Source organism: Aulonocara stuartgranti (genome assembly GCF_965226115.1).
Source record: "Aulonocara stuartgranti genome assembly, chromosome: 12".
NCBI lineage: Eukaryota > Metazoa > Chordata > Actinopteri > Cichliformes > Cichlidae > Aulonocara > Aulonocara stuartgranti.
Genome location: NC_138948.1, coordinates 14,096,473 through 14,116,913, shown reverse-complemented (window position 1 = coordinate 14,116,913; position 20,441 = coordinate 14,096,473). Strand labels below are relative to the sequence as shown.

Here is a 20,441-nt window from a genome sequence, read left to right as displayed (position 1 = left end):
TTACTTAGTTTTTCTAAGTTAAGACAACTCAAATAAATTGAGTTTATCAGCATTTTTGCATTAAAAAGTACTGGTAACTTATTTTAAATCGAGTTCTAATAACAAATTGATAAAAATTGAGTTCAGCCTATTTAATATTTTTAATTAAACACAATATTACATTTTACAGTGCAGCTGAAACCAGTCAAAGGCTTAAAGAATAAGTCAGCTGGGATTACATAAAAAGTTCAAATTCAGCGAATCTCTTTCTGATTGTAAAAATCTTGTGCCGAACGCTGGCATATGAATTCAGACAGGCTGCAGTAAATGAATATACTGTACATGAACGTCAGAACATCAAAGTGTGGGACTGTTTTTCTAAAAATGGCGCAGGTGAAGTGTACAGATGTATTTTTGATGCAAGCTTAAAGAAATCAGCCAAACTGTGAAATTGATATTTCAAAGCATATCAGCTTAGTCCAGGACAAAGTCAACATTTTACAGAGGCTCTTTCGAAACCCTGATCCAAATCTCCCAGAGCACATACAGTATGGCATGGAAAAAAAAAAGAGAGTTTTTTATACTCTTGTGTGGAAACTGAAAGGAAACTTTGACCACAACTCTTGTGGTAAAGTGCCTGGTTGACTCTATGCCCAGATACCGATCATCAAGCAGTCCTGAAAGCTAAAGATGACAATCTAAACATTGAAATATGGTAACTGTGATCTTTAGTGTGCCCACTTCTGACTATCCATGTTCTTTTTCGTAAATATGTATTATATTTAACCTGCCAAATTTCCTCATGATTGACAAGTGTGCTTGTGCCATGTTTCTTTTAAATAAATGTGATTTGCATTGACATTTTACAGTCTAATGAAATAAAAACATCATGCATTTGCTTACCTTGCAGTGATACAGTGTAATGTAACCAAGTTAGACCACTGCCCGGCCTGGCCAGCACATGTCAATGTAAGCTGTTTAATGGTTAGCAATTCCCTGTTAGCCACTTAGCCATTGGTCATATTATCATTGCTAAGTAGCTGCTAGCAGCTTTGGCTAATATAAGAAAATGATCACGTAGAAGTTAGGCAGGAAACCATGATCAATCCTGGCTACGTGTGTAGCACCTTTAACACACAATGTTAATTTAATAAGATGTGTTATGTTTCTGTTAACTTTTCCAGCTCTGATCAGCAAATAGAGTTTGTGTTTGCACATTATAATGTTATTACTGTATTTTTGCACAATTTCAGACAGCATGAAAATAATGTCATTGTCTAGATTGCACTAATCACTATGATGATTGTCTGTGAAGGTTCTCAGTCATCCAGGTCATCGTAGTCAAAGGAGCTTGCAAAGAAAAGCGTCTGGACTTCTTTAAGTTGCTTGAAGACGTTTCACCTCTCATCCGAGAAGCTTCTTCAGTTCTAAGGTCAAATGGTGGAGAGTCCCAGATATAAACCTAGTGGGAGTAACCCCCCACAGAGGGACAAAAGGACCCCTGATGATCCTCTAATCGCCTGAGCCAAGGTGTGAAACTGGGCGTGGGTCCCAATCAGCCAGAGTTTCGGGTGTGTTCATTGTGAAACCTGGCCCCACCTTATCATGCGAATTCCTGAGGTCAGATGGCCCAGGATGTGAGTGGGCGTTAAGGCGTCTGGGAAGGGATCTCAAAACTGGATTATAGATGGCAGAGAGTTGGTGTCGTAAACCCCCGCCTCTGTTCAAAGATGGACTGTTTGAACAGAACAACTGTTTGCCTTTCCTGGACTGCGCCGTGCACATTGAAGAGAACGGCAAACCCAACATCGAAGTTTACCGGAAGCCCACACACACGGACCAGTACCTCCTCTTTGACTCCCATCACCCTTTGGAACACAAACTTGGAGTAATTAGGACCCTACACCACCGGGCAGAACATGTTCCCTCTAAGCCTGAAGGAAAAAAGAAGGAACACACACATGTAAAGGAAGCACTCAAAACGTGCGGCTATCCTAAATGGGCGTTCGTAAAGTCAGCAAAGAGGCACAGAAAAGAAGACCAGACACCAGCGAGGGAGGATAAGAAGGACAGACGCAACAACATTGTCATCCCCTATGTAGCCGGTGTATCAGAGAAACTCAGGAGAGTTTTCTCCAAGCATGACATCCCAGTGTATTTCAGACCCAGCAACACGCTCAGACAGAAACTGGTTCACCCAAAAGACAAAACGCCAAAACACAAACTTAACAATGTGGTGTATGCTGTACAGTGCAGCGAGGAATGCTCAGACCTCTACATTGGAGAGACCAAACAGCCACTTCACAAGCGCATGGCACAACACAGAAGAGCCACCTCCACAGGACAAGACTCAGCAGTCCACCTGCATCTCAAGGATAAAGGACACTCTTTCGAGGATGCCAATGTTCACATTTTGGACAGAGAGGACAGATGGTTTGAAAGAGGAGTGAAAGAAGCCATCTATGTCCACTGTGAGCGACCATCTTTGAACAGAGGCGGCGGTTTACGACACCAACTCTCTGCCATCTATAATCCAGTTTTGAGATCCCTTCCCAGACGCCTTAACGCCCACTCACATCCTGGGCCATCTGACCTCAGGAATTTGCATGATAAGGTGGGGCCAGGTTTCACAATGAACACACCCGAAACTCTGGCTGATTGGGACCCACGCCCAGTTTCACACCTTGGCTCAGGCGATTAGAGGATCATCAGGGGGTCCTTTTGTCTCTCTGTGGGGGGTTACTCCCACTAGGTTTATATCTGGGACTCTCCACCATTTGACCTTAGAACTGAAGAAGCTTCTCGGATGAGAGGTGAAACGTCTTCAAGCAACTTAAAGAAGTCCAGACGCTTTTCTTTGCAAGCTCCTTTGACCACTATGATGATTATGATGGTTGAGTATTTTCTTGGGTATCTGTGTCAATTTTCGAAATTCTAGTATTATGTGTAAGCACAGTTTGAATTCATAAGGACGAACAATCTTCTCTCAATTTACTTTTTCCATGTATGGATATGTAATATGTATGCAAAAGCTTTAAAGTAGCCAGAGTTTCTTCAAAGGGGTCTTGCACAACAGTTCTCTAAGCTGTCTGAAGGGCTTTTTTTTTATTCATTTTGAGTCCCGTCATGTTATTTGTTAATAATATTAATGACTTTATTTGCATAGCATGTTATAAAACACACAGTTACAAAATATTTCAAAGATTGGGGAAAAAAAGAATACATGATTGATGAGGCTACATGTCTAAAATTACAAACATGGTGTCTTACATTCATTGCTCCATACACACTTTCAAGTCAAGTCAAATCACGTGGCTTTATTCTCATTCCAAGCATGTGCAGTGGTACAGTACACAGCGTAATAAGAAAACGTTCCTTCAAGACCATGGTGCTACATATGACATATAACAGACAATCAGCACTGGACTTTATATCCACAGTAGAAGAACAACAATCAATAGTAAGTCTAAAGACTAAACATTTCCAAAATTTAGGAGTTACAACCAGAGTTACCAATCTGGTTGCCTCTGGTTTTAAAATAACCATTAAAAGACTCTGATAGGGTGGTCAGAGGGGCTGACTGCTAGCCTGCCAAAGTAAGGTTTTATATGTGATTAATAAAATTTTTAAATGAATTCTGAATTTCACCGGAAGCTTGGACAGGTTTATACAATCCAGGCTTGAACTGTGACCTCATACCATTCATTTTACCAGTAAATGTAATGTAATGCACTAGCATGTAAGAAATATTTCACATTAAGCTGATGACATGGCAGGAAAAGTACACTGAATGGCGTTCAGGAGTCTTTTGATAATATTTAACATGAACCTTGAATTGTGCCTATTATTGCTAATCAAGTCAGAGAAGTAGAAGGTATGAGTGAGTTAAGTCAGTGCTGAATTTGAATCATTCAAGCATAGAAAGGCACTCAAGGGATGAAAACAGTTTTGTGTCTACACATAACGGACAACTTACAGAATAATGAATTTTAAAAGTGTTTGTTTAGGCATTTTGTTACTAGTAGCCTAATTTGTTACAATTTCTTTAGCTGATTCTATGAAAAATAACTCATCAAAATGTTAATCTCAAAGAGCTATTAGCTAAAAACCTGGCATATCTCAGCATGGTGTCCAGTGGGTCCTAAAGAAATCTGAGGAAACTGGATAAGAGGACCACAAAAGAAGAAATGACTGGCCAAAAAACAATCTGCAACAGATGAACGGTGTCGGAAATTCATGTCCTCAAACAAACAAGAAAAATCCACCAAAGATCGGATACGGGACCTGAGAGATGGATCTGGTAACAGTGAGGGTCCACAGCCATCTGCACAGTGGAGACTCTACCATGGTTTGAGGTTGTATTTTACCCAGTGTTGGGGACCATGTCAAAATTGGTGGTATTATGTATTGTCAGATTTTCATCCACCTGGAAAGTATCTGAACCTCAACATTGAGGCTGAGGTTGACGAAGTGTGCCGTCATCTTGACAGAAAACAAAACAAAAGTTGAGTGGCCTTCAGGAAGGCTGGAGAACTATTCCTGAAGACTACTTAAACAAATGATAATAAAGCTTGTCTGTTCAGGCTATGTTGGAGAAAAAAAGGAGGTCATATTGACTTTCAAGCTAAATAGAATTGCACAAACTGTTTTTGCCTTAAATGCTGTACTTCCATGTACTCGTTTCGATAAATCTATGCACATGAGCAGAATATAAAAAATGAGGGATGGCTCAAGACCTTTGGACAGTACTATAAGCTCCCTAGTTAAAAATAAGGTTAGCATTTATAAATATGGACAAACATGACGTTTGACTAAAATACTGAGCGTTGGTTATTTCTTAGATATTAAATTGATATATTGTTTCAAACTTGAACCTTCATTTTATGCTTGGATTAATGAAAATCTGGACTATTACAGCACACAGAGTGGTAACCTGATCTCACACATGCTGCATTCTTCTTTGAAAAACAATATGATGCTATCAGCAGCAGGAGTGATAATCCACCTCAAGTCGCATTTGCTGAAATAGAGGCCTCAAAGACATTTTGAATGCGTAACATGATATATTGTCCAAGAGGGAAAGACTTGAATTAAGAATCAGATTAAAGTTATGGCAAGCTTTATGAATAATGCAGCCAGCATTTATTTCCCAGGAAGTCAACTGTAAAACATAGTCTTCTTGCCAAGTCTCTCTGCTCTCTGTACTCTCTACATTTCATCCACATCAGTAATGATGGATGGCAATTTAAAGTAAACTAATTAAACCCGAAAAGGAAAATGAATTGTGACGATATTTCATCCCATCAACATCATAATTGTGCAAGTGTCAGACTATTTCTAGCCATCAAAAAATTAAAAGCATAAATCAAAGGTTATAGAGGCAAAAAAAGGAGATTGGGTTTGAAAGTTATTGTTTTAACAGGATGACAAAATCATTAGAATCAAATTTATGACCCTGGGGCAAAGACTTCTATGATTCTAGTATTGACTTGTCAGTGTAATATCCCTGTCACTTTTTCCTCATTCATTCAGTCTGCACAGAGGAAATACTCTCATTTCATACTCTCACACTGAGCAGAAAGGGCTGATCAGAAGACAAAAACCTCCACTTTGGGAAATCTCACAGCAGAATCCTACAAATATCACTATGGATAACTATATGTGTGCAATATGTGAACAGAAGATTTTTTTTATATTTGATTTCTACAACCCAAATTGGCTGTGATGGTTAAATCCTGCAACCGGGAAAATAACAAAATAATCACTAGAGTTTATGGAGGTAACAGTACTTTTAAACCTCACTGTCACTAATGGAAAAACAACACTTTTAATAGATGTCACTGAAAAATCTGCACTTTGTGACGACAGAATATGCTTTTTTTTTTCTTTAGTGAAACCGTTTGACACTTGACAAACTAATTTGTTTTGCTGTGACAAGTTTAGTGCATCCGTTTGTTTCACAGCAATTAAAGCCGCCCACTGGTCATGCTACTTCAAGTGTTTTGTTAGTTAGAGCACACTGTTCATACATCTGGGTTGCATTTTTTTCCACAGCCCTGTGTGAAATTAGCTGTCATTTCAAAAGAGAAATAATCTTAATATCTACATGTGCGATCACTTACTGTAACACATTAGACATGGTGTGAAACACTGTGTGAACACTTGCTGTTTTCATAGCTCTTCATAGCATCTGGCTGTCTAAAGACAGCATTGAAAACAATCTGAGTTTCACAGAGGAATAACATTTGGCTTCCAACATTTGAAAATGCAGATACGTGCATAGATAGAAACCTGATCCCTTAAACATATAGCCAGTCAAACATGTGATCCCTGATGCAAGTACTCACCTTCTAACATTGCCTTTTTCTCTGTTTTATCTCCCTTTAAGTTGACATTTTCTACTAGCATCACATCTTCCCGTAATCCTCCTCTGGATAGGCTGTAGCCCCTCATCTCTTAGCCCTGAAGGTCAACATGTGAGAGGCATAAGCAAAAGAAAATGACCTGCATCAAACACAATGCAGTGACTCCTATCTGAGGTGGGGGATACCCCTGTAGAAAGATAGGCAGATAGGTCATCTTTAGAAGCTACATGCTCTTTGTAACAAAGCAATTTTACCTGATTGTTAACAGGATGTTCTTTTCTAGTATTTATCCCGAGAGAAGAAGAAATCAATCTTAAGCTAAAAAAAATTTCTTAAATAGAAGAAGTGTGAGAAATTCATATTTCTTTGAGGAACTGACTCTTTAAGTACGTAAAAAAACACAATTTGATGGGTATGATCAAACACAGATAAGATCTTTCAGCCCTTTTGGAAACATTTTGTGCTGTTACGATTGATCTTCTGCAAAACAACCTACTGAAAGATATTTTTTCCACTTTATTTTTGATTTCTCGTTCTGTTTTTATATATTCCTAAATATATTCTTAAAACATGTCAAAGCTGTCATAAGTCATAACTTCTGACCTTGAATTCTTCTCCAACTTTCTAAATAACACTGTGACATTCCACAGTGTGACTGAGACTCTGAAATGTATTCTGCTTATCAGTTATTTCTGGCACAAGCAGCCCCCCCCCCAAACTCCCTCTCAATAAATATGGGGTTGACTAAGTTGATATGCCTTGGAGGCATTTTAAATATTCCCCCCCAAAAATATCTATTCATAAAGCGGGGCGACGTAATTGGGTGATTTATGACCTTTTCACACCACTGAAGCGATTAACTGAAGACATCATTCAGAGCTGTCAGTCAAACGGATTGTTCACATGGAAACGAAACACCATGCAGCCAATAAGTGAGCCAGCTGACTTGAGAATGATGCCTTCAAAAGCCTTTCATTGAAGTGGCCTCTTCAAGACTGTCACTCGAGCTGTTATTGTGTTAAGCTAAAACTTGTATCAGAAAGCTACACTGGTGAAAAGAAAAATGAGATCAAAGGTGCAGGTAGATCGGTGTGCCTTCTTGCATTCATGTGGCTATCTCAAGGGTGGCATGGTTTCTATTGAAGACCGTCTCTTCCCACTGCTCGCCACTCATTCACTGCTGGTCACAGATGTTGAGTATGTTCACAGCTTAATAGTACATGTGGGATGCATCTTCACATAAAGCAATCATTTTCCCAAATTTAATGATCAGGCTCAGTGATTTGCCTTTATTGGTCTTCCTGCATCTCTAGAGCCTTCTTTGGTAATAACAGCAGGAAGAACAACTTGACACTAATTGGCTCATCATGTCAAGTGTGTTCATGCATAACATATTTTTTTTCTACTGATGCTTTAAAAAAAAAAAAAAGTACCAAATTTGTGAGAAGATTATCTTCCACAGAACTGCATCCGATCTTTTGTAGCAATGCATTTTATGCTAAAGGTGCTTTTAAATACTGACAACAAACTGGCAGCACAACTTTTCATCCTATTATTTTTTTTTTTTATCTAGTTCTCTGCTGATGTTTAACCTATATTTATAGTCTATAAAGTCAGATTTCATCGAACTTCATAACATTGCTGAAATCCAACTGGCATATGAGAGGGCCTTTCCCCTCGTTTGGTCCTCAGGGCTTGCCGACTCTCAGTCTAATTAACAGAGATAATGGAAGGTGAAGCTAAATAGCGCTGATGGGGTCCAGCAGAAGGTTATTAGGTGTCCTCATTAGTGCCCGACTGCAGTGAAAGGAGGTTTAAGGTCTTATTCTGATCCTGATGGATGGTGTTCCTCTTTGCCTGTCTTTACAGAGTGTGATTTTACTGCACAGACAGCTAGGCAGGGGCACAGATAGGGAGAAACCTAAAGAGAAGTGTGTGTGCGCACGCTGATGACATTCAATTTGGCACATAATGAGACATGATTTTGCCCGAGTGTCAGAGGAGTATGTTCATTTTCTCTATTAGTTACAGTAGGAATGTTTACTGCAATAAACAACCCTAATACAGTACTTCTTAATACACCATGGTCACGTACGTTTAAATTAAGTTTCCACACCTTTGTAAAATGAGTTACAAAAAAAAAAAGAAAAACAGTAGCACAGTCAGCAAAGCAATGGATTTGTGTTTTATTGTAGTACTCATAGTAGCTCAGACATGTGTATATACAAATACAGATCATTTTTTGTCCATTTTTAATTTTTGTTTATATAATGTAAAAGAGCAGGTTGGAAACTTTCCCCACTGATGGCAAAGTGGGAGCTGAGTTCAGAGGTGAAGGAAGAAAGATAGCAGGTGGTGCGGTGCGGTGGGGGGTGGGGTTATACAAGTACAAGAAGAATGAGACATAAAATGAAGAAGTGGCTCATCAGCAAGAGGCGAGCTGAGAACCCACGGAACCTGGATCGATGATGGGCTTTACCCCGCTAACAATCCGGTTTTGGATTGGTAGAAGGGGGTGCGCTAATCCTTGAACTGTGCCCGGGACCAATGTCTACCGTAGTGACAAGTGATTTAGGGTTGTTAAAAAGGGAGAGAAAGTGAAGGGCCCCGTCGTAGTCTCTTCGACGCCAGCAGCTGTTCCGTGTAAAAGCACAATGGCAGAAAGCGTCTTGTACACAGACCGGGCTGCCAGGGCAGAGGCTGAAGGGCTAAGGCATGGGAAACACTCTTTGCTGCCAAAGAGGGTTGCCGCTTCCCATTCACTGCAGCAACAGCAAATGAGACATGCACACACCAAACTTACAGGTCACACACATTTTTTTTTCCTTTTCTTTTTTCTTTTCTTTTTTTTTTTTACTGAAAAACATCCACACGATGTATACACTCCCAAACACCTCCTCTTGGGAGAGCAGAAAGTGAATGACTAGTCAGAGAAGACAGAGTGCAGCTACATGGGATGACTTCAGTAGATGGATACAGAGAGTCATTCTTATTAAAAAAAAACTTAAAGTTGCTTTTGAACTACAAAATGACTGACCCCACTGTAACCTCACAAAAATGATATTTGTTATGTACATTTGCGTAACTACACAGTTTAATGACAGCACTCAAATGGGGATGCAAAAAAACCAAAAAAGAAATCGCACAACATGAACATGAAAATCTAATACATCATAAAGGAAAAGAAAATAACAGCAGAAGAAAACTTTTTTTTTTTCCAAATGATTTTTTTTTAAACATGTCATCAAGTTCATGCGCATGCCACATAATGAAACTGGTGAGATCCTTCTTTTTAAAAAGCCAACAGTCCAGTTATGGCTGATTTTTGAGCTGACCAACATGCTTTCAAACACTGAAGGCAAAAAAAAGTACAAATAGGCCACCCATTAAGTCCCAAATGTTTCTTATCAAGGCAGGATCCTGACATGAAGACGTGGTGGTTGGTGACTGGTTTGAAACATGTAAGAGATGAGCCTCCTGTTGGCTAAAGTCCAGCCTGCTGTTCACCGATACGTGTTCAGCGCCCACAGGTTTCCACTGTGTATTAGCTCAAAGTTTCATTAGGCATTGAGTATCAAAACACACAATGCATCGTTTGAAGACAGTACACACTCCGCAAAACCCCGAGATAATATGGTATTTGTTTGTTTGTTTGTTTTTTAGAAAAGACATAAGAACCAAATTAATACTTTAATATCAAACACTATTTACATCAAGAAGTTTTCCTAATAATAATAGTCATAATCATCATCATCATAACAATAATAATTATACAGATTTAACAATGATGTATCTCATTTTTTTCTTTTGTCCTCCAGAAAGGTACAAAACGGATACTAACCTAACACTACATGTTTTATGGTTGACTACCTCAGGATACACAGTATCCAGTATATAAGTTGATCCTCATTTCCCAGGTTAAGGTGTGTACAGAATAAATCATGACAATGATAGCAATAATGACAAATACCATTGGTAATTAAGTAATTAATAAGAGTACAATTGAAGCTGGTTTCCGATAAAAGTCTATTGTTAATCTGCTCGCAAGCATCCATTTCGAATCATATGCAGTGCTCATTCCCTGTGGTGTTATCCTGAAAATTAGTACCTCATTAAATGGCATGTCTCCTGTCACCCCTCACAGCCGAGCTGCTATTCCACTGTAATAGCATTGTTACCAAAACCCCCCCAAAAAACTAATGGCAAAAGGCAAAGGCAGTCTTTCTAGTAATAAAGACAGAAAAAGGCATACACAAAGCAAAACCATTACCATGTGCCTTTGAGACTGAATGTTACTGAACGTACGTTTGTCAGAGAAGGTGTTTGTTCCAGTAGTGTTGAATGGATTCTTTTATTTTTTGTCACTTTGTTTGGATTTTTATTTTTTACTTTTTAGGCACTCTAGTCACACTACCTTCAGCTACTTCTCATGTCTTTCCATCTGTGTGTGTGTGTTTCTCTCACTTTAATTCTTTCTGTCTCCTTCACTCACCAATTCTCTCAAACTGCAAGGTCATTGGTGCTTTAAAACCCCCCACGGCGGAAATCTACCTCCCCCCGAGACCCCCCAGGCCTTCCAGCATCTATTTTTAATACCAGAAATAACTCCCCTTGCCACAACATGGGGTCCACATGCCTGTCATTTTGAACCTCATTAAAGAGTCACTTAAGCCAGTAACACAAGAAGCTGAAGGTGGACATGCAATTGCTCCTTTGCTCCTTTTCTTGCTATTTTTCTACATTTCTGAATCCATATTTCAAGACCAATTGGTGCCCTGTTTCTCGTGCAAGAACCCGGCTCTGAAGGGAAGTCAGTTGCCGCACGTTTTCTGTGTGTTCAGACTTCTTTTAAAACTAAGAAATAAGTCAATCTGAAAAGAAAAAGGAAAAAAAAAAACATAAAAGCTTTTTATGCTAACTCACCATGTGCATCAGCGGGAGTTGAAGGAAGCTGAATATCATTATGTCACAGCGAATTCCTTTAAATTTAAGTGCTAACACAAACCTGGCCAGACTAAATAAAGCAGTGCGTTGCCTAGAATTTAATGGATTTTGTTGTTGTTATTCACACGGCAAACACAAGCTATGCATTAGCTAATGCAACGAGCTGGCTCTAAAAAAAATCTCACTTTTACGTAAATCTACTGTATGAGTCAAGGCTGTGGTTACACTTATGGGACAGGGATCCAAGGAAAAATATGGCACTAATAATGGAAATGTCTTTTCAAACAGTTTCCCACGATTTCTTTCATATTTCTTATTTAGCTTGATGTCACACAGTACAAAAGTCCTACAGTTTTAGAACCTGTATTATTATAGAGATGTAAAAAATAAAGCTGCAAATCATTTTCAAACAATTCTTTTAACAGTCAATAGAGGGGTGGGGGGGCTGTGGATGCAAATGTTTATGGGAGTGTTAATATTGACTAATTCTCAAACTGAATAGAGAGAACAAATTGCTGCCTAGCTCAGTAAACATTGTATAAAATGACTGTGACCGCTGCTGTGAAATTGCACGATCAACTTTGAGAAGGTATTGATTTTTGATCCTGATATCCGCCGAAACAAAAAAAAATGTCTGGTGAGAAAGTTTCAATTTAGTTGCTTTGTTAGCCAGAGCAATGCTTTGTTGAGCAGACTTTCATGGTTTTTACCTTTATTAACTCAAAGATTCGCTAAACCTTTTAAGTAGCTTATCCAAAATATACAAACACTCTATTTTCAAGGGAAATCTGAGATTGAATGACAAATAATTTTCAGACCGTCTTTGAACCAACATAGTCTGAAGACCTGTTGGGCTAAGGTGCATACCGGGCATTTAATTTTCAGTGCTCAGGTTTATCGTCTTGCTTCTGCTTGAAACTTCACACTTCTTTTCTTACGTCTTTAACTCTTAGCTTTTCTTACTTAATTGAAAAAAACTCTAGACGAACGGAGATGCAAAAATCTTTTTTTTTTCTTTTAATGACCCAACAGAACAATCAAAATATATTCTGAAAGGCTCCTTGAGAGGTCTCAGGATTATTTGTTTGCGTATGTACAGTCATTTCTAAGACCTAGCATCTTCACTGTCCTACTATGTAAAACTGGCTACTGTATAACAACTCTACTCCTGCTCAATGCTGATGTCAATATTTTTTGTATTTGACTCTGCGGCACTGTAATGTCGTGTGTTATGTAAAGTGTGTGTATATGTGTATGTCTAAACAGCGTTGCCATGACAGAAACATAATGTAAAGGGATGTCAAAAGTCACGGGAAAGTAAGAATCACTATGTGTCAAACAGGATTTGGCATCTTAGTTGAAGGTTTAAGGGGGGGAACTGTTTCTCCCGCTTCTAACATCAACTTTTTTTTTTTTCACTCACAGACGGAGAAAGACCACTTAAATATTTTTTTTTCTGAAAAAAATAGAGGGTTCCTTGAGAAGCCTGCTTTTATGCCCAAACAAGCAAATGCAATCCACCCAAATCCCACCCCCTACCCTGCAGCCTTGGGCAGGTTCAGGCCACGCTAGGTGTAAATGACCTCCGGGACAGAGGGAGGCGCTATAAAGTGGAGAGTGCTGCTAAGCAGATCAGCATCGAAGCCAGAAGCGGACTTGTTTTCTGGAGGCGTGGCACATCATTTGTTTCACTTCGTGAAGGCTCAGCCGGTTCATGGCTGGTATCGTCTAAAGGATTTAAAGAAAGGAAGAAGAAGAAGAAATAGAAGTGAATTCTATGGTACATGCAGATTTCTCTTAACAGTGCATCATACACACAAAAGCTTATTCAGTGAACATATTCTCAAATACACTCCCAGGCCAGAAAAAAGTCACAATCATCAGGTGGTCCAAGAAAATATCAAGAGTCTGTGACTTTTTTGTGTGTGTCCTGGGCAGTGCATTCACATTTGTAGTGTGAGAATATTTCTTATTTACCAATAATACTTTTCACCAGTTAGTGAAAAGCATAGATGTTTGGGTTTGTGCCATAAAGTCTGAGTTGCCATATGAACTTCAGTTGCTATATAATGTTTCTACTCTCAATGTCAGAAACATTTTTGAATTCATCTCCCAGGTGAGCTGCCCCCTGTGTTTTTCTGGCAGTGGCATCAGTATCTGTGAGCAGCCATGTGCCCACCGCACCATGGGAAAGGAGCTGAACCATGCACAGCAAAGGACAGATAGACAGAACAGAGGACTGGACAGTTACATAACTATACAAAGTTGTGTTTGTGTGTCTGTGTGTGTGCGGTAGAAATTGGGCAGAGACAGGGCGACAACAGATGACGAATTAATGTTTGCATGTTTCTCCTTTGGAAGGCATAACAGGGAAATGAGCCAAAAGAAGCTTGCAAGATGAGAGCCAGCCATTGAGGATGCAGGCAGGGTTTTAAGACGGGCAAAGGGGGGAGAAGCAGATGGGTATCAAACATGCCCTAGGATGTAGTATTGCTCTGCCTGGACTTGTGTATTTGTGTCCCATTTAGGTATCATAATATCTTATCTTCACGGTGAAGACATTTCAGAATGCAGCAGATCTCATTTTCAAATGACAGAATCCTTTTTTTGTGATCAATGATCATATCACTGTATATATCTATATATAAATAAAAAATATAGACAGTGGGGTAGTCTTTTTGTTATTTCAGACCTTGCGGTGAGCTGGTGCTGGGAATGAGACAACAGCATGTGGGTGATGTGGAGTGTTTCAGTTCAGAGACTGGGTTAGGCTGATATATGAAGACATAAAACTGCTGTGCGTTCTGAGCACAGAAAATAATCAATGCTGTGCTACAGAGCCAACAGCAAGTCAGTCAAGAGTAAAGAAAAAGATTAAAATTTGCCAAATGTATAGCTACTGTGTGGCTGTGCCTACTGCATTCATATTATTTAATGGTTTTTAAAACTGACGTTCTTAGTTAAAATACAGGCAGAAGAATTTTAGTAAGCATAAAGATTGCATGTTGTGGCATTGACCACAACATGCAGCTGGGAATATTACATGAGCAGCATTTTACATCATGTATGCAGCAGCAGTAACGTGACACCACTTTGATATTCTGGAGAAAAAGCAGCTTAAAAGAAGCATTATACAGACAGATAGGCAAGGGCAGATCAGCATCATAAAAGAAAGAGGCACAGAAAAAGGTACACATATACAGATAGCTGGAACTCATACAGAAGTGAATCAAAAAAGCAGGAAGCCATACTAACCTCGTGGTTCTAATGTATTGTCTACTTTGTCGTTTACATCAAAAACGCGGTCATGTACACCTATAGTTTTCACACAGCTGTCTATAACAGAAAATAGGGAGAATGAGAAATCATTAGAGGTATGTGCCAAATAGGTTAGTGACATTTGTAGCCCCCAACACCCCCAAGCCCTCAAAATAAACATCTCAAGCAACAAAGCTCATGGCAACATTCAGATATTCAGATTATTTTATTTGACGTGAATGTCTATCATCATTTTCATGTTTTCAAATTTATTTATTTTTTGGCAAATCAACCAGTGCTGTGATAAGTGAAAGAGCTATGTTCAACAGTGAGCTCAAGGTAGTGAGGTAACCAGACAAGTGGACATAAAGTGCTTTGATTTTCACTCCAACCGGCTACTTCAAGAAGCTCGGTTACAAAGCCCTGTGTTGCACTTACTTGCTGGTCGGACGAAAACTTTGAGCTTCAAGCAGGTTTTTTTCCCATTTTCAGCAACAGTGGAGGCTGGAGAAAATAGACACAGGTAAAAAGATGGTGCTTTCAATACTATATAGCATCAGATATATACAGTAAACAATGAACAAACAATGCAACTGTGTATTTTATCTATTCACACTCACACCCGCAGCCAATTTAGAATCACCAATTAACCTAACCCCATGCATGTCTTATAATAATGTAATGATTGTGTTATGAATATATTTATTTTCCCGTAGACAACAACTAGAAGTGAGGTAATTTATTAAGAAAAACACAAACCTTAATAGTTCGTTTTGACTCGTAAGTGGATTTTATGGCATTAGCTGCGGTTCTTGTGGGATTACAGCTGGAAAGTATTTACAGATGTGCTGAAGAAATCACTCTAGGGAAAGTGGAGTGCTTTGCTCGCAGTTTAATTGTACCATTTTGAGATTCAAAAACTGGCACTAGCTCAATGTGGGATCAACATAATTCTCATCATTTAACCTGGTTAAAGACTCTCATGCAGATACTTTAAATGTACACATTTCTATGTATTCCTATAGAAACACATCAATCTTCTTTCAGGAGCGCAAAGTTCACACAGCGAGGATGTACAGTATGTGCTACATGTGTGGATGGTTTGCGGTTCCTGTCAGGAAATGGATCCCTTCCTGTCAAGTCCACGGGGTGTGAATCTCTCAGCATTAGCTACCATGGTGGTTGTATCACATCCCCTAAAAATATCTCAAAGGGAGCGTGTGCAAACGTGTGTGTGTGTGTGTGGTTGACCACTAATGGCGTTGTGTTGAGGCACCAGGTGCTGTCTCCTGTAGACGAGGATAGGGGTCAAACACATGTCAGCTGAAGTCTAGTGGGTGAGTTCTGCCTGCATCCATCATGGTAAGATAACATGTAGTAGTTTAGCAATAAATTTTATTGTCTGGGGTCAGAGCAGAAAAAAGAAGAGTCGGCTTTTGCCACTATTGCGATACATTCATGCTATTTACTAGTTCTTCTTTCTATTATCCCCTTCAGCTCCAGTGAGACCATATTGTCCACTAAGGTGTCTTTTCGCATTATTTTATGTTTTCTGTGGATCAGTCTGATGCAGTGAAGTCAGGATTCAATTTCAAAATCGCTTTCCTCCTTTTCCCCCTTTCCAGCACTTTCACTGCCTCTTCTGCATATCCTCTTAAATAACTTTTTTTTATTATTCTATAAACCGCCGTATCTGAAGAATATTTTTCATTAAAAAAAAAAACAGTCTCTGTACACATTGCTCCAATGAATGCGCTAGCATCCATTTTTTCTGAAGGTGGTGGAAAAAAAGCCGTGAGCCGTCCCTGAAGCCGGGAAATGTTTTCATTAAGAGAATTATTTCTAATGACTTTCCATCTCATCTGACCCGTTCTTTTCTTGCATTTGCACGCTCTCGTCTCCTGAGTCACCCTAAAATCCCGACGACAGTTTTCTTATCAAAAACACGCCGCATACTCATCCGCCTTCTGTGCAGCTCATCAGGATTTCTCGCTCCCTTTTGATTTTTAACCTCAGCGTTACCAATTTAATGTTGTCACTTCATCAACTGTTACCCGCATCTCCGTCATATATCACTGTACAGGAGAGGTGACCTGAGATCAGACACTATTTTTCACAGCTCAGTTCATATTCAGCAGATGCAGAAGGGAAGAGAGAGAAAGAGAAAGAGAGGACCTTATTATTTCGGTGTGGAGGCAGCCGATGAACGCTAATGAACCTTGGCCGACGTCGCTCACCCACTCAGTCACATACACACACCAGCGCCCACGCAATTTATGTCACTCTTCTTATTGCTGCACTTCTTTATCCTCTCATTCTCAGTGTGCGCACATATGCGCCCAAACAGCCGCACACCATCTCCAGATGTTTTATCTTCATCACTGTTGTGGGCAGAGTTCAGTCACAGCCATCGACACTAGCCACTTAACAAAGGCAGCTGATCATGAGAGAAGTATGGCCCTGATGAAAACAGCAAAGCGCATGTGGGCATCTCTGTCATGCTGTTGGGATGTTCATCGACTTGGCTAGAACATGATATCTGCCTCTTACGCAATAGAAATAATGCATGAGTAATTAATTTTTATGTTATCTTGACTAATATTATGAATATAGAATATGACCATCTAGATTATTTCAAGAGTTGATTAAATGAGTGCACCGATCATGGGTGCACTGCATGTAAATGTACATTTTTGTCTACATCGTAAAGACTGAGCTTTGGCTTTGCATTCTCTTTTCAGTAGCAGCTCGTAATGCTCGCTATTTGATGAGGATTCTGCCACCTGGGCACAAACTGTCCACACCAGTGCCTGCTTATTTTAGATTAACAAGCTGCTGAGGGCCAGCTTATTGTTCTTGTAGGCTGTAACATCAACACCTGCTATTCTGGCTCCCTTCAGGCCCACAATCCAACTATCAATCCATCCAGCCTAAGCAAGTGGCTGCTTTGAAGGACAGAGGCCCTAGATGTCCCAAGATGGGATTGGTGAGAGGGAGGTCGGGTTACCTCCACCGTGCCCTGTCCCCTAGCTGGTAATGGCCGGTTCCCTCAGTACACTGCATTATGCATCAGCATTAAGGCAAATGGAATGAAGCAGAATCCAATTACAGAAGAACAAACAGGTGGGCTCAGTGCAGCTTAGGAGCAGTATTGTTTCAATCACAGCCCAAGCCAAGCTTTATTGTAACTGAAATTTTATCTACAAAACACATTTCCTATGTCTTTCACTGGAAGATTACATTCCAGACATGACGAATAACCAATAAATATCTTGAAAGAAAGCTAAAAGCAAAGATGTCTAAATACAGAAGCTAAAATTGACATAGCATATGGGTTATCCATCATCTAGCAGGTGAAATGGGGGGAGGGGGAACAATGCAGGGTGAGTTTTGTTTGTCATTTTGTAAACATCAAATCTGTGTCATCTGAGCTTTTCTCATAACCACTGAACATTTTAAACATTTGAGTGTTTGCCAGTATCAGCACAACCACAAAGCCTAATGCAGTCGGGCAGTCTTTAACTAATTTCTAATGAAAAAGTTTCCTCTTTTCACCCGTATGTTTAAGTTTGCTGTGTTTGTAGTGGTCAATTCCACACACACACACACACACACACACACACACACACACACACACACACAAAAATCCACTGAACATACTTAGCCCAGATGTCCACCAAAGCTAATCATACTGTCACAACAAACTGTCAGCATTTTATAGAACAGCGTTACGCAGAAAGGCATTCCTTCGGTTTCAGTTACAAAAGTCAAACCTTGCACAGACTTGTACAGGATCATGTGAACGTGTAACATGAATAGCATGATGTTAGCGTGCCTGTAGCCTGTGTCAAGTCTCCAGCTGGTTTTAATAATGGCGCTCCATTCCTTAGATCACTGCTTATTTGTTAGATGGGAGGGGTTAAACTGGAAAGTCTAATGTTGTGTCCAGCTCCGAGCATTCCTCGTTAGCTAATTCTTCAAGCTCGGAGAAAAACAGCCCGTTGGCTTTGTCTTTCATTTAGTAGGATTACCCATGTGAATTACCCCATGCAAGCTTAGAGTGTATGTCCAAAAGTTCAGGATTCTGAATTTACATAAAATTGTGTACAGGGGAGAAGAAACGAAAAGCTTCACTTTCTAAAAACTATATGCCAGCATCTATATGTTTCTTTTATACAGCCTCCTTCCCAGGAATCTGCTATTCCGAGACCAGAAATTACTTGTGGCATCTATTAGCTTTCACTGAAAAAAGAACAATGTTGGACTAAATAAACAAAAGAAAACTTTTAATTCAAGAGACTTGCTTTATTTATTTAATTTTTTAGAGAGAGAATGCTTGCATGACCCCTCTAATAAGAAATATGAACTGTTTCATTGTTCAGAATAATCTCTTCGTTGCAAACAACAGCGCACACTTGACTGTATGAAACACGTGTTCAATAAAGTGTCCATATGCACTGACATACACATAATGGCTAAATGTTCCTCAGAAATTATTCTCCCACATCTTATAAAGCAGCAGACTTAAAAGGACAAAAATGTATCTATTTACAGGCTTTAAAAAAAAAATGTGAATGCGTATGTGTGTTTGCCTTTATACACAGAATCTGTATGTGTGTGTAAGAAGATGGAAGAGACTATCGACTGAAGAGGCCCATTAACCAGATGCTACTACAGCGAACACACAATGGGAGGGAATGAGGGAGCTGAGGAGCAGTAAAAGAGGAGGGTTTGGATTCATGCATCAGAGGGAACATAAACTTCTCCCCCTGGTGATAGCTGGCCTTTTGCTCCTTCCTTGTATATTTCAATCGTTGGCAAAAGTGCACCAAAGTCATTCCTTTTGCCACTTGTGCAATTGGGACAAGGTCACAAGCCATGAGGAAAACACTGAGAGAAATATAAGTTGAGAAGGGGAAGTTAGATGCAATCAATAACGCCTAATTATACAGTGCAACACTTTCCTCACACTACTGAATGTCAGAGCACTTGTGTAAGGATACAATTATTTCCTTGTCAAAGTGCATCCAGCATCATAATTTTGTGGAAGACCACATAATGACGCTCTTACAAATTACTCTTGTCGTCTTGAAAATGAAAAGCGAGTGATTGAAAGTCTGAAAACCCTTCAATTTCATCAACCGATTCATGTCTTTGCACTCAAATTACAATAAAATGGATGATTTATTAATCTATGGTGGAGTTCGGCGTTTTAAGGCAGTTACAGAATAATAAGTCTGTGCATAATAATGGTTCATTACTACACTTAGTGTCTCACGTAGGATCATAATATTATTGTTATGGCCAAGTACCCACCCACTGAATAAACGAGCAAAATTGTGAGGCTCTGTGTGTGTGTGCGCGAGTGTACAGTACAGTAATGTGTGCACTGTAACAACGGAAGAATAAAGGAGAAAAATATACAAGAATTAACCAATTAAACACAGTCGCTTGCAGATTAACACTGTACTGTGCTACACAATGGTTATAGATGTTTAGGTTTTTATGCATCACGCAGTTAAAAACTATCCTGAGCAACGAGTCCTGCAGTAGATACCGTGGCGATAAAGAGCCCTCAGCTCAACATTATCATTTCAGTCTAGGATTACGTGAGGAAACAGAAGCAAGGGAGGCAGCCTTAGTGGGAGTTAAGCAAACCCAATTTGCTTTTAGCAAAACCTTTGCACAGTACTATATCTGTTAATGGTTTAATGGCCAGGGATAGAATGTCCTTGACTTTGGGATTGTGAATCATAATCAGTTCCTGAAGATGGCTGTTAGGTGCATGAATCATAATAGGTTGAGAGGAGCCGTGTGCACTTTGATTCACAGCCCTCGCCTGCCCTATTTTTCCACTGATCTCTTGGCTTTTCACAGCCACTCTGTTTTCTGGCA

At 39.6% G+C, this 20,441-nt stretch overlaps 1 protein-coding gene across 2 annotated transcripts in view; it reads right to left on the bottom strand.

The window, feature by feature from the left end:
• Positions 1-8,506: 8,506 nt before the first annotated feature.
• efna5b (ephrin-A5b) overlaps positions 8,507-20,441 on the bottom strand; it is a 108,545-nt gene continuing 96,610 nt past the window's right edge. The window contains exons 3-5 of one of the 2 annotated variants that reach the window (XM_082553443.1): positions 14,985-15,050; positions 14,544-14,624; positions 8,507-13,016 (exon numbers count right to left, since the gene is read on the bottom strand). In XM_082553443.1, the coding sequence (XP_082409569.1) occupies positions 12,892-13,016; positions 14,544-14,624; positions 14,985-15,050 (272 nt within the window). In that variant the 3' untranslated portion in view covers positions 8,507-12,891. The remainder of the gene's footprint in view (positions 13,017-14,543; positions 14,625-14,984; positions 15,051-20,441) is intronic. The other variant, XM_082553444.1, reaches the window with a different exon arrangement.